Here is a 15,293-nt window from a genome sequence, read left to right as displayed (position 1 = left end):
CGAAATCGCCAGCTTTGCTCCATAAGACGCACAGACTTTCCCCCCACACTTTTTTTTGGGGGGGAGTGTGTCTTATAGAGCGAAAAATACGGTAATCCCAAACTTCCCTATATCAGTCACTTAACTGGAAACTGTAAGCTGTTTCCAATTCCTAGCAATAAATTGCAAAATATTTTAATACTGGGTTATATTCAGTCTTTTCTGCAGACAAAATGCCTTCTGTCAGTGGAATGAGGAGGGGACCGTGCGTAGCAGAGTGACGTGGGGCAAGAGGCTGCAGTGAGGGAAGATAAAGTCCCATCACATAGCCAAACTCAATTTACATGGCTTATTTCATACACTGATAATGAGTACTGTTAACATTCTTGTGTTGGTCTGTGTGTTTTTAATACAGGCAATTGCGGGATATTTTGATATATATTTTGAGAAGAATTGCAACAAGCAAGTAAGTAGTTGAATGTTACATGTTCAATATTAATTGCAAGGTATATTTTGTCAGATTATTGCCTGAAGGTCTGTTTAGCTCTTGCAGATATTTAATGTATATGTATTTGTGCAATAAGTTACCATAATATGTTATTAATTCATGCATATCATCACATATTTTTTGAATTCTATCACTTCAGGTAATGTTTTCTACAAGTCCCTGTTGTGCCAAGACACACTGGAAACAGACAACATTTTTTCTGGAGAACCCAATTGCTGTGGAAGAAGGTACAGCATATTTCTGTGTAGATAGAACTCTGTAACACAAGAAGTATAGAGCACGTTAGACACACTTTTCAGAATTGCTGCTAAAACTAAGGATTTCTTATGCACCACAAAAGTACAATCTATTTCTAATATTTCTATTCTGCTTCAGACTACAAGACGTGTGGTCGAATTTTAAATGCTTATCATATGTATTCAGCAAAAATATTGTGCTGGCCTTAAATTATCCTTCCATGTGGTGCAGGAGTGAGTTCTAAATATTGTTCCCCATGTTATTTAAAATATCTGCATATATTTGACTAGTATAAAAGAAGGAAGTTCTCCCTGATGTGTTGGCTTTCTGTCTATATAGAGTTTTATTGTGAAAGCATTTAAAACTTCAAACCCTGTTATACAGCAGAAAGTACTATAGCCTAGGGAAAAATTATTGCTTGTTAGTGGGTGGCTTAACACCTTTTAAATATCATCTCTAATTGCTTGCTTGTACAGAAAGTGTAGAGCAGGTTAGTGACCAATTAAATCAATTTTGTATTATCATAACTGTGACTACGTCACAGAAATTTACATATTGTGGTTTATACATGCAGTGTGTGCATTTGCAGCTGTCTTTGGTTCTTGTTTTTGTTTGTTTGTTTGTTTGCATATGCTTGCAGCAAAGGATATGTCAGGCTATATCACTTCTCAAAGTATCTATATAAGAGATGTATCCAGCAAGGGGTTTTTTTTTATCTCTTTCCTTTCAGGTTCTTTCATGGGTGCCTCTGATTTTTGAAAGAATATTTTTTGTTTATTGGTCCTTTTATTTTAGACAAATGGGAGAGCCTTTCTCAGGTTCCAAGTTCATGTTGTCCCATTTGTCGTTTCTGGCATACCAAAAATTCTAAAGAGCCGTTTAAAACTACAGTGGTGCCTTGCAAGACTAAAGTAATTCGAAATTTTCATCTTGCGAAAAGTGGTTTCACATAGGAATGCATTGCAATGCATTCCTATGGGAAACCTCGCAAGACGAATGAATCATTTTCGTCTTGCGAAAAAAATCATCTTGCGAAGCACGGCCATAGAAGAAGCCGTCTTGCGAGTCACCAACACGATCACAAAAACCATTCGCCTTGTGGGTTTTTTGTCAGGCGAGGCGTTCATCTTGCGAGGCACCACTGTACTCCAAAAAGGAGTGGCATGGCAGCAGAGAACCAGTCCGCACAGCAGTATGTGAGAAAGAAAAATAATCAGACTTATGTAGCACTGGTTTATATGATCACATTCATCATCAACATCATCAGTAATCATAGCAAAACCTGTTGCCTTGTTTGCTTGGCATTGGCAGCCCAACTCCCTTCCTTCCCAACCTTTAATGCCATGTCCTAGGCACTGTCAGTGCTACCAGTGCCTGTCACCCATAGCGCCGTCCACACAGACCAGTTCTTATCAGACTACAGTGGTGCCTTGCTTAACGAGCGCACCATATAACGACGAAATCGCATAGCGATTAGGGTTTTGCGATCGCAAATGCGATCGCATACCGATGGCCCCTATGGGCGAAACTCGCATAGCGAAGATTGGTAAGTGTTTCGCTTACCAATCTTCGCTTTGCGACGCCCGACAATCAGCTGTTCGACGGCTCCAAAATGGCTGCCAGAAGCCCCGAAATGGCCACGCGCAGCATTTTCGCGCCCTCCCCTCGCTTACCGAGGGCGCGAAAATGGCTGCCGGCTATGGGAAAACTTCGCTGAACTGTGAGTTTTGGAGCCTATTGAAACGCATTAAACTAAGTTTAATGCGTTCCAATGGCTTTTCCCGTTCCGTACAGCGATGTTTTCACATATCAAGGGTTAATCCGGAACGGATTAACCTCGCTATGCGAGGCACCACTGTACACCGTTTCTGCTAGAATGAATAATCTTTGGGGTGCAACGGAAGATGATGGTAGACTCCAGCAAAGGGTGTGGAGGGAGCAAGTCTGAATGGCTGGCATCATGCACAGCCCTCATTTTCCTTCCTCTCCCCTCAGGTTTGACTGGATCCTGGCAAGTGAGCTGTTGGCTTGGCCAAAGCCAAATCTCATCACACACCATTCCCTTTCACCCACACAGATTACACAAAAGAAGATTCTGTGTCTGACCTTCCTGCACAAATATTGCATAGATATATTCACCCTGTTTTCCATAGCATCATACAGAAAGCAGTCTGTATGGGTTCTTGGTCCTGAGCACCAGGAACCCAGCACACAGTAATCTCACAAGGAATGTCGAAACAAAGAACTCACTATGTTCCAGGTCTGTTTAGAAATTCAGAATTCCCACTCCCTAAGAATGTTCTGAATGGCTGCTGGCAGCCCTCATAATACTATTAGATGAAAAACAACTGTTAATTTTGAAAGGGCAACAGAAAGTTACACAAATAAGGGAGCACATATTTCATAAGCATGAACTATTCTTTTTTGGAGGCTTTTTAAATAATTGCTCGAAGTCCTTTTGGGTCTTTCCTCTAGACATAAAAGTCCATAATCTACAGTGAGATTAGTGCATGGATTTTCTCTGAAATCAACTGTGTATGATTTCAAAAATAGTGAAGGGCACAGCATATATGCACAGTAAATTAGTTTACTCATTCCCCATTTATAGCTTCCCTTTGTGGAGAAGACATCAGCAGGGCCAGATGAATCCACATGAAGGAAGCCTGTACACACAGGAGTAAGCACTGCACTCTTACGATCTCTTTTTGTGTGTTTAGAAGTTACACATTGAAAGCAAAGTGATTAGGATTTCTATAGTTTCTTAATCTCACTGCGGGAAGCAAGCCATAGTTTGCTTCTTATTGAGGTCTAACCTGTGATGTCTTCAAGAAAATAATAATTTATGTGCTTATAATACACCAGCCAACTGAATCCTGCAGTGCAGAGAGATACATGTTCTTAGGCTGGCAGTCTCCTATTTTCATAGGTTCGTTTAGTCGACCCTTCTTACTTGTTTTATATTAATGAATGTGCAGTGGCATTTGCTAGAGGGCATATTTAATTTTTTTTTTCAAAAAAGAGACCTATCAAGATGTACTTGTTCTAATCTACCATAAAAACTCTGTTAACTAAGGTCTAGTGACTTTAAGAATAATCATGGATTTTAACATATGTACCCAATAAGTGCATGACCTTTCTAGATCAGTGGTCAAAGTAATTCAGGTTGTCATTATAGCCTTTCCATCTGTTACAAAATCCCTACATTAATTTATCCATCAGAACTTCTCTTTTTGTTAACCCTTCAAACAAGTAACCTCTGTGGCATCTTGAGCATATTATATATCTCATTTTTGGGAAGAAATTTTCTGGTGAAGCATCTCACTGGAGAAGACTATTTCATCTCTATGTCACCATCATTTCAGTCGCAGTTAAAAATAGTATGCAATGCAACGGCTATAGTGATTTAACTCTTTGCTTGTTTGGTATATATAGGATTAAACTTTCTAAGACAGTAGCCCTGACAGGTATTTATGGTACCATATGGTAAAAGATAGCATTGCATTATAACACTCTACAGTCCATAACATGGATTTTAGATGTTGGCTTTATAGATTGCAGTTTGTTGTATCATGACAGCAGGAGCAGGAGCATTGATGGTTTTAAAGGTTTTGCAAGATGTGTAGGCCCCAAACCAGATGTAATGTTAAACATCTGATATAAGCCAAAGTTGGCAGGAATTCACCAGAAAATGGAATAAAACAAAATAAAAAGGGGGAGAATGAGTTTAGACTGGCACTGTGTTCATGGTTTATTTTGTTTAGCCAACGTGTTTTGGCCCTCTATAAATTCTGAGGGGAAATTCAAAATATGATGGAGTTTCAAGGCCTATCAAGAGTTTTAAGGACAAATAACTACTCTTGAAAAGGAGCTTGTCAAACATATTAGATTCATCTGAAGAAGACCCCCGCATTGGAAATGCGGAATGTATTGACTAAACAGAATAAAACATGCATACTTTGGCATTTTGAAATTTGTTCTTTCCCCACATCAGAATGTTTCTGTTTTTTAGGATCTAAGATCTCCACATCTGTCGAAGTAGTTATAAAATGATTTTTTACAAAATGTATAAAAGACAGTACAGTGGTGCCTCGCTTAACGAGTGCACCGTATAGCGATGTTTCCGTATAGCGATCCCTTTTTCGGGATCGCTATACGGAAACTCCCCCGATCGTCGCAATGGGGAAAACCCGCATTGCGAAGATCGGGTATTGCGGCGGCCATTTTGGAGCCGCCGAACAGCTGATCGGCGGTTCCAGAATGGCCGCCGGAAGCCCGGAAATGGCTGCCGGTAGCCGTTTTCGCGCCCTGCCCTCGCTTAGCGAAGGCGCGAAAATGGCTGCCGGCACCTGGAATCCTCGCTGAACGGGTAAGTAACAAAGGTATTGGAACGCATTAAACAAAGTTTAATGCGTTCCAATACATTTCCCCTACCCGTTTAGCGACGATTTCGCATAGCGAGGGTTAATCCGGAACGAATTAACCTCGCTATGCGGGGCACCACTGTAATAGGAATCTAATTGTTCAGGAGCTCATTCAGCTAGTGGTCTTGCTAGAATGGTGGTAACTTCTATTTGATAAGTAAGTGTGGAAGTGTTTTAAATATGTAATAGGTTGTCAAACTAAAATAGCTTAACATCTTGTGCAAAATGATCGTTGTTCAGTAAGACTGATTTAAAAGATGTTTCATTGTTTTATGGGAAGAACACCTTGTGTGTTCCTAAAGCAATGACACAAAGTGTAAATGGACTTTGCGTTTTAGAACGATTGACGATATCTGAAGGTAGATACAACTGTGAACTTATTTATTTATTCATTTTATTTATATCCCGCCTATCTGCTAGCCAAGTATTCTATCTCTATTTGCAAAATATTGCCACATTTTACAGCAGGATCTTGATGTAACATATGGAGTGTTATTCTCACTCAGCTATCATTTATCTGTGTATTCTCTTGTATTAGCTGATTGTTTCTTGAAAGAGTATTTGTACCTCTTGCTTTTTCATTGCAGCTTCAAGTCGTTGGAAAGCTATCAGATAATGGCAATAAAGAGTAAATTATCAATAACTTCCATTGCCATTGGACACAGGAGAATTGTAACAGTATACTAAAATTTTTGTTCTATGAAACAATAAGAGAAAGAAAAGAAGTATTAGAAACGGGAAAATCAAGTAGTATTTCACTGGTTGAAATCCTTTTGCTTTGTGCAGTAAATTACACTAGAGTAGACCCATTTTCTCTGGAGATCTGGTGAATCAACTCCTCTATAAGTTTCATTGATTCAAGTGGGGCTCCTCTAGTTGTGACTTACTGTAGTATATTAAGTTGCACCTGGAGTAAGCCTATTTGAATCATTAGAATTTCTGGAGGAGTTGACCAAATTCCTGCTGAGGTAATGGGTCTACTCTACTCTTGACGATGCTAAGCAACAGGATTTAAGTCAATTAATCTTCACAGGGCTGCTGCATTTAATGGGTGATGTAATGGGATGACATTATACCCACGGATATTTTTAGTACCTCATAGGCAACATGGAGACTTCACTTGTGTATTCTTCTATGCTGTGCAACATTATGTAGTTGAAATGGTTGTAGATGAAGTAGTTGTTACCCACACTATTCACTCTGTTGGGTTTGTTAAAAAGTAATGCTGTGCAGAAAATTTCTTCTGTGAGAAATTTCAGAAGAAATTTCTCATTCAGTCTGATAGAAACAAAATTACTTTCAAAAAGATTTTCAGTGGCGAAGAAAGTTTGTGAACATTATCATAGGTGAAGTTTTGGATTCTTGTGCTTATGTTACTTACAGTGTAGCCAGTTTGTGTGGGTCATTTCTTGTATTTTATTTTATAATCATCTTTGTGGCAGGCCACAGCATCTGCAGCCTCTCTGGCGTCTCACACTTCAGTTAAATCCCAGGGGAACATGTTATAAAGTACTAATAACTCATGTTGGAGGGATTTTTCTGATTAGGAAATGTAGGCTGCCAAGAGGCTAAATAATGATGAAGAGGAATGTTACAGAAGGGGGAAAATATAGCATGCTTTGCTAACCTTTAGTGTTTCTGTAGTTGATAATATATCTGAAATAAATTTTACAGAGCCCTGAAAGTGAAATAGAAAATTTGCTTTTATCTAACAAGGCTTGGGGGAAGAACCTGTATTATAAACATCTGCACCAGAGCCAAAGACAGCTACAGTGGCCTCTCAAAAATGTAACATTTTTCAGAAGACACTTTTTCTGAGAGGCATTGATTGATTCTGGGGATTTCTATTCCTTACTCCTCTACAAATAGAAGACCACTTTTCAGAGTTTCTCTCTCTTTCATTTCAGAATTTTTCTGCCACTTCTTGGTGGATGCCTCACCACCCCATTCATCCCACAATACCCATAGAAGGTATCGTGGAGAAAGCAAAATGGTGGCCAGGTGCTATTGTTGCCACTTATACCGCCAAACCAAAAATGCATTAGAACAAAGAAGTGTGATACCAACTGCTAATGTTGAGCCCCACCTCCGAGAAACTGTTGGAACATTTCTCCATCCCTTGGAGAAATTTATTGACATTTTCTCTTGAATTTCTTCTCCCAGCAATAGAGTGGAGAATTTGAAAGGCCATTTGTGCACACTAAAATCCAGAGATCTGCAGATGGAACGAGGAGCTGCCAGCCACCATGAACAGAAGTTGGCAATCTTATGCCCATTGTCAATTTCCCTGTGCTCCTCACATATCCTCCCCTCAAGCAGTGTCAGATGAGGAAGGGGAGGAAGGGGGACATTTTTAAACAAATTGCATCCTCCCTTTTCCTTTTCTGAAAGGTTGTACTAGACCTATGAGCTGTTCTATTAACAGATGGATTCCATTACTTGCAAAAAATGATCTGCTGGATCAAATTAATTCTTTCCTGTTTCTTCAGAGTCTGGCCCTACAACCAGCTCTTATAATATATCTTCTGTATAGCTTTAGTTTTTCACGTTTATTAAAGTAACTTATTAAAATGAGGTTCATGTTTGCTGATAAGTTATCATTATGATGTCAGCTACAAGACTGTACAATCCAGTGCAACATCTGTAGTTTAAAAGCTTTATGTGCAGTATATGCCCGGAAAGGCTAACTGTTGTGCCACTGCAAGATTACTGAGTCCAATTCTGAGTTCTTTGGTACCAAATCCCAAGTCCAAGTTCCTGTTAAAAAAAAAACAAGCTCCCCCCCCATAAAAAAGAGAGGGGCGGGCAGGTTCTGAGTTGTGAATAGAGTCTTAGTCATTGAAAAAAATCCAGAGTCAAATCTGAGTCAAGTCACTGGTGCTACTTAAGTTTGACTTGACAGTGTGTCCCACGATTTGAGTCCTCATCCCTGAAGAGTGGTGTTTCAAAACATAACAGTGATAGATAGTGAAGTGCAAGAAAATGCTGTCACTGTTCCCATTTGCTCATAATGCCTTGCAGCATTGCTAAACAGCAGAGGAAAGGTGTATCTAGCATTTTGTGGACAAGGAAAACTATGTCCATGCAAGTACATTTTGACTGACATAAATGTGCCTGCAGATTTCATATCACGGCCTCCTGAAGACTTTTATGAAAGAACTATCTTCAGTCTTTTTATAATACAGAAGAAAAAAATCTTGGTTTTTTCCCTCCAAGCCCTTGATTTTCTTATGTTTTTATTAAGTAAATCATTAAATAGTGAATATTTGTGGCTCCTCTAAATCTCTAGATTGAGATTTCCACTAATCATAAAATAAAGCTAACTTGTCTAGAAATTTTTTTAAAAAAGATTTTGGACTGATTCCAAAGAACCGAAAAAGCATTAAGTTGAAATATAAAATCCACACACAAGCAAAATTCCATTAGCAGTAAAACAGCACATGGTTCTCTTTTATGTTCTTGATAATGCCTTGCAGTGGAAATAAAATGCTTGTTATTTTCCACAGTGACTCACAAGGCTTTATGCAACTAAACCTTTTTGTAAAAAAGGGCACACGCTACTAAACTGATATTAGCCCTAGCTAGAGGAAAACTCATTCAAATCAATGGGATATATGTGTGCATTCAGTAATAAATCACATTCATTTCAGTGGGAATCATGCTGACTTTTGACCTTTTTCTAAAGGCCACCTCATTGTTCTAACTTTGGGTTATCCTCATATGTATAGAAATAAGTTTTGTGTCTTTGCTAGTTCATACAGTCAAATGTTATGGGACTATCATTCCTATCATCCCATTTCTGTTTTTCTCTTGCTGCTGCATGTTTCATATTTTGGTTTTTCTAAGAGTAAAGAGATTATGCAAATTATTCATGAAATTTCAGGATTCAAGAATATTATGAAGAATAATCATATCAAGGATACACCATTAGCAAAAGATATAACAAACAATTTCTGTTGGAGAAAGGGCTCCCATTGGGTTTCTAGTTCTAGTACTTTCTAATGTTGGCTGCAGTGTCATGTTTCTCAAGATAATACTGTATAATGGTGTAATGTGTAATGATTTCTGTGATTTCTTTCTATTTTGCTTGTGTGCTGTTACCAAATCATCATGTAAGTAATTTCCATTGGTGCTATTTCCCCCTCCCACCTGATTGATTGGATATTCTGTAGGCGTAGATACAGGTTTTTCATGTTACAGTGGTGTCTCGCTTAACGATTGCCCCGCATTACGACGAAATAGCTGTACGACGATCTTTTTGCGATCGCAATTGCGATCACAAAACGATGGTCTAAATGAGGTCTTTTCGCTTTGCAAAGATAGGTTCCAAGCTTCGGGAACCCATTCTTCGCATTACGATGATCAAAACAGCTGATTGTCAGATTTTCAAAATGGCCACCAGGTGCTTAAAATGGCTCCCCGCTGTGTTTAGGGACGGATTCCTCGCTATACAGGCAGTGAAAATGGCTGCCGTATGGTGGATCTTCGCTGGACGGTGAGTTTTTACCCCATTGGAACGCATTGAACGGGTTTCAATGCATTTCAGTGGGGTTTTTAATTTCGTTTTATGATGTTTTCGCTTAATGGTGATTTTCCTGGAACGGATTATAGTCGTTAAGCGAGGCACCACTGTACTACTCATTCACTCTTGTTCCCTGTAGTCATAAGAACATGTACTAGAATGAAGACAGTGGCTGGAAAATCCCCTGTACACCAAAGATGAATGCAGTAGCACCTCCTAGGTTGTGCTCCTCAGCAACTGGTATACAGTGATGCACTAGCTATTATATTGGACATGAAATATAATTATTATGACTAGTAGCCATTGATAGCCATAGTGTCTATGAATAAGTTGCATAATCTCTTTTAAAAACCATCCAAGGTTGATGGCTATCGCTTGCTGCTGTCCTATATGGTTTGTTGTTCCCTCCCCCCATCATCCAGCTTTATTCAATGATCCCAAGCTATAGTATTCTGAGAAGAAAGGAGAAATATCTCCAGGAACATGTTTACCACCCCATGCATAATTTGGTATGGTTCCATCATGCCCCCCCTAATTTTCTAACATAATAATCCTAAAAATTACATTTCTTCATAAGAAAATGGCTGCTGTTCCTTCAACTTTTTGGTTGCCACTTTCATCACCATTTTTAGCTTTACAGTATCCTTTTTGAGCAGTGACAAGAATAACAGACAATAGTTAAAGTGTGTTCTCTTTAGAGCGTTTAGACACTTTTGACAGTGTTTTAGTTCTGAGTCCTTCCCTGGAATTTTCACTGCAGGTGCACATTGCATTTTAGTTTAAGCAAGAGGCCCAGTAAATGAGCAGACGTTTTGAGAGGCAAAATCTGCCCTCCACTAAGAATTAACATCCTGTTTTTATTTGTCATGAAAACAGTGTTGGGAAAGGATAACCCTTCAGCCCAGCTTCTGTTTGCTGGCTGGAGGTAGCAAAACTGAACACAGAGTGAATTTTAGTAATGAAACAAAATGTGATTGCCTTTGAAAGCAGAGTTACTAGCACACGGTATATGTGCAAAGCGAGTCTACCGTGACTAATCAGTTATACTGTACTTTCATGATCCGTAGGGTCCCTTCCAGCTCTGTAACTTTCAGGTGGTGATGGTGATAGCTTTGAGTGGAAAATTTCAAAAGAGAAACAACTGAGCATGAGCTGGAAGGCATAAAATAAAAACTGCTGAAAAGCAACTGCAGCAAGGAGAGTTTTCTCTGATAGGCTGTTTAGACGATGTGATCAGGAAATGTTTTATCTGTTATAATACCTCCGTTTGACCCGACCCAATGAATACAAACTTCGTATCTGCTCTGATGCCCAATTATGAACACTTGCTTAGCACGTCCCCATTCTCTCGCTTCCCCCTCAACAGCCTGTGCTGTTTTGCCTCTTCACTGGACTTTTTTAACTAGGCAAAAGAAACTTCATTTGCTTTGAAAGACGGTTGACAATGCTGCAGTAAAAATGATAATGAATTCAGTCTTGATCAAACTATGGCTTGACTTCTGCTTTGCTTTGCATCTTATTGAGTAGAGGTTGATGCAGCTTAGTCTCAGGAAGCCGTTCTCTGCAGCACTGAGAGCAGTAGAGCTGTTGAAAGGACATCAGTCATTTTATATCTACATGGCGTTGATTAATTGCTTTGATCTCTCTCTCTCTCTCTCTCTCTCTCTCTCTCTCTCATGATCACACGGCCATTGCTTTAATTCATCTATAGAAATGGCTGTGCACAAAAGAAGATTTAATGCAGACCTTTAGGGTGAAAAAGAGGCAAAGATCTGCTTTGTGACAATGAATTAAACTCATGGTTTGGGTCGCTTAATGCAATTAATTTGGTTATAAATAACAGAAAGCTGTCTTTAATGAAAACTGTAGTAGGCAGCAAGATTGTTTCTTAGACCTTGCCTCAAGGTATTCATCACTAGGACTGTTTTGAATACTACATTTAATTCATTTTTGTACAATTAAGCCAAGATAATATGTTCTTGAATCTCTTGAGGATAACATTTTAACTTTGCAGTGAGTTCTGCTTTGCCAGTTGTTTTGTTTTTAGAAATACAAGTATGCCTTGTTTAATTGTCACAGCAATTCTGTGCTGTCACCTACAGAATAAAATACACAGTATTTTTGATGATCAAATGTATATGAACATAGTGTCACAAATCCTTTTGGTAGCTCATGCTAGAATAAATCAGTAGGATTTATATATGTATTGACTCATTAGTCAACAGTTGGTTCAATGAACCTTCTCTAGTTGGGACCAATTTCATTGGAAAATGGACTGATTGCAATTAAGTCCATATTGTAGTATAAGCTTCAGTTAATCTCAGTACAAAAATGGAGATATTGCAGCTGTTTGCAAGGAGATAAACAAATTTTACCTGTATGTAACTTCCTTTCCATATTATGTACAAGTTCTTGTAAGTACAATGTTCCCATCATTCTTTAAAATCAGTAGCTAACACCTTTGATTATTTTCGCATCACATGCTATTAAAATAAGGAAACAGATAGGGTGGGTTAATAGAGTAAGATGCAGTATGGAAAGGGTTAGGATGGTTGAATCAAGGAACTAGAAGAGCTAACAGCTGTCTGAGCCTTCTTTGACTTGCTGCAGTCCTGATGTGTTAGAATAGAATTTTCGCTACCCTCACCAACCATGACCAGCGATGGAGTTCTGGTCCAGTTTGTCTGGAGAACGTCAGGTTGGGAAGCTCAGAAAAAAAGCTTACCTGGGCATATGACTCCCTGAATTTCCTATACCTTGGAGAGTCATCAAAGGGGAAGTTGTCCTTTCTTATTTGAAATCATATCGGAACAGAAGACAGGAAGGCTGCATCAATTCTAAAAGCCAATATATGCCTTAATTCATACATTTAAGCACCCTGTCACAATTCCATATATTTTGATTTTAGGCCCATGGTTTCTGTATACTGTATGTTAGAAAAAGGCCAGAATCCAAAGGTGTACTTCTGCTCTGCTATCAGAATTGGGTAGAGGCAATCCCCCTCCCCTTAGCCCTCTGTATGTCCTCAGAACATGCTCCAGTGAGCTGGGAAGCATACAGGAGCAGGTGTTAAGGAGCTTCAGGGCCTCTAGCAAGAGAGGCGGGGATGAATGAGAGATCTCTGGCAGTGATTGGTGCAACGCTGGATTTATGGCAGAATGTTTCACTTTCTTGATTTTTGTTCTGTGTAGAGCATTAGGGTGTACAATGCTTTACACAAACAAGATTCCTCATCCATATCGTGCTGTAGCGCATGGGATGTGGAGCATAAGCACTTCAACATATATAAAATATGTAGTGCTGTCTTAACCTTTGTAATGCAGTCCTTTTCTGTTTTTAGAAGAGCACTTTTATTTTCATTCCATACATTAAAGAAACAATTGAAAAACTCTTTAAGTATATGCAAGAGCTTGCACAGATAATTTCACTCATTACTAAAGCACTTGTCTTCAGAGAGATACAAACAGCTGCTTAATGGCAAATTGCATGCACACCAGTGTATTGGGACAGTCAGAAGAATTTAGCGGAAACATCCAGAAACGATTTTTCAGTAAGAGGATATAGTTGATACAAGGCCAAAACTTCTGAAATAACTAACAAAGGACTGATCCATCTTTATCTGGAATAGTAAAACTTGATCTTGTAATGTAAAACAAATACATTTCATTCCTTGTTTAATACTAACAGGATTTCAGAATTGGCCCTTAGCCACATCATAAAAGTTCTAGTCCAAATGTTCATGGTCTGATGGTTGTATTTTTTTCGGGCTGTTTGGTCGTGTTCTGGACACAGCCCGAAAAACCTACAACAACCATCAGATCCCAGCCGTGAAAGCCTTCGAGAATACATTGTTCATGGTCTACTGCGCAGTATAGAAAACATTATAAAGAAATAAAGGTGGCATTTGCATTTCAGAAAGCTATCCAGTAAATATCTACTATGGTTTATAGACATTGGTGTAGGAACAAAGCAACCATGTTGCATCAAGTGGATGTCCTATAGTAGAGGTGTGCCAAGGACAACTTTCCATATTTTAAGACTGCAACTCCCAGTATTTTTCAACATTGGCTGTGCTGGCTGGAGCTTATGGGGAACTGAAGTCTAACAACATCTGGAGGGCTACAGTTTGCTAGACCCACATTATAGCCCATGTACAATAGAGTCAGGAGTCAGCCAGGTTTATGACTCAGTATCAGTACATGCAAAATGATCTGTCTTTTCCTTTGGAAAATGGACTGGATTTCAGTCTGATAACCAGAAGTAGAGTGCATTGCCTAGAGTTGTTAGAGATGGGGTAAGGTTAGGGGACTTTCTGCCTTTTAAAAGGATGACATATATTGAAAAGTGCTCCCCAAATGAGGACCTGTATTGTGATGCACTTTCTTAGCATGTCATAGCAAACTGATTTAGTAAAAAAGTGAATTGTGAATGCAAACATAGCTGTACTATATGCAGTTATTTGCATGATGATTTAATGAAATTCCTGTTTTTTTTATGCAGGTGAAGAGCTGAAAGGAAAGATAAAAATTCACAAAAACAGAAAAGATCCACGCTCCCTTATCATAACACTCACAGTTAAAAATGTGACACAGACTTACACCCTTCAGTGAGGACTGTTCTGTAAACAGCTTAGGGGTGAATTGCTTTGCTTGCTGTAAATATTTGCAGGAAGATGGCAACTGAAAAATAATGATGGCTGCATGGTTCAACTTTAGATGTATTTTACTGCAAGTCTTGGCAGATTTCATACATATGAGTAGGGTCCACTGAATGCAGTGGGTTTTATATCTGAGTAAGCATTCATAGCATCGTATTGGATATGAAGGTAGGTGCAAATGGATGTGTAGAACACATGAGCTCTGTAATCTATGATAGTTCAGCATTTTGGAACTCTGAATTCAGAGTTTGATTTTGGTGGTGGCATTAGCTCATCTCAGAGAGCTCCCAGTAGTAGAAGGGTTTATGTGAGTTTCTTCATGCAGCCCTTAATGACACTCCCCTACTGCTCTGAAAGGTTTAGTATCATCCAAAGATTTTGGAGAACAAAGTATGCTGCAGAGGTTGGTGGAGGTGAACAAACTCATCTCCTAGACTGGTTGGATTTTTCCACTGAATTGTAAGTCCCCCATGGATGAAAGGACTCCAGCCATTTGTAAAAGGCAGAGACCATGTTCAGACCACTGGCAGGAATCTTGAGTATAAGAAATTTACAGATTTGTTTGTTATAAGACTGTTTTCCTTCCATTAGTTTTAAATGAAATAAAGTTACTCTTTCCCGTAATACAGTTAAAAATAAAATTGTAAAAAATAAACACATGAAAAATAAACTCATTTATTTTTTGACTTTGTGAATTTATTAAGCCTTTTCCTTTAGAATTACAATTGCTAGAATTGAATAATAGAGGTTCTTCTTCGTGGTCTCTGTGATTCACACTAAGGGTTTTTTCTGGAACTGCACAGACGTCCTCACGGTCTTAAAGTCTATTTTTAAAACAAAATATTTTTATTATTTTTCAGAACAAATACAAAAGTACAAAATACTCACTATACAATCTAAACTACCATGCACCCCATACCCACGGGACCCCTTAGAACAATACTTTTAATATGACCTTCCTTTCCAAAA

General features: G+C 38.8%; 1 protein-coding gene across 3 annotated transcripts in view; it reads left to right on the top strand.

The window, feature by feature from the left end:
- The window catches only part of PRMT3 (protein arginine methyltransferase 3), an 88,465-nt gene extending 73,455 nt beyond the window's left edge, over positions 1-15,010 (top strand). For 2 of the 3 annotated variants that reach the window (XM_020782870.3, XM_072985888.2), the window contains exons 14-16: positions 395-445; positions 627-714; positions 14,168-15,010. In XM_020782870.3, the coding sequence (XP_020638529.3) occupies positions 395-445; positions 627-714; positions 14,168-14,277 (249 nt within the window). In that variant the 3' untranslated portion in view covers positions 14,278-15,010. Of the gene's footprint in view, positions 1-394; positions 446-626; positions 715-2,719; positions 3,016-14,167 lie in introns of those variants that run through there. The other variant, XM_072985887.2, reaches the window with a different exon arrangement.
- Positions 15,011-15,293: the final 283 nt, after the last annotated feature.

Source organism: Pogona vitticeps, chromosome 1 (genome assembly GCF_051106095.1).
Source record: "Pogona vitticeps strain Pit_001003342236 chromosome 1, PviZW2.1, whole genome shotgun sequence".
In the NCBI taxonomy this organism is placed as follows: domain Eukaryota; kingdom Metazoa; phylum Chordata; class Lepidosauria; order Squamata; family Agamidae; genus Pogona; species Pogona vitticeps.
The sequence above is the reverse complement of the archived record's forward strand: the minus strand, read 5'-3'. Positions and strand labels throughout refer to the sequence as shown.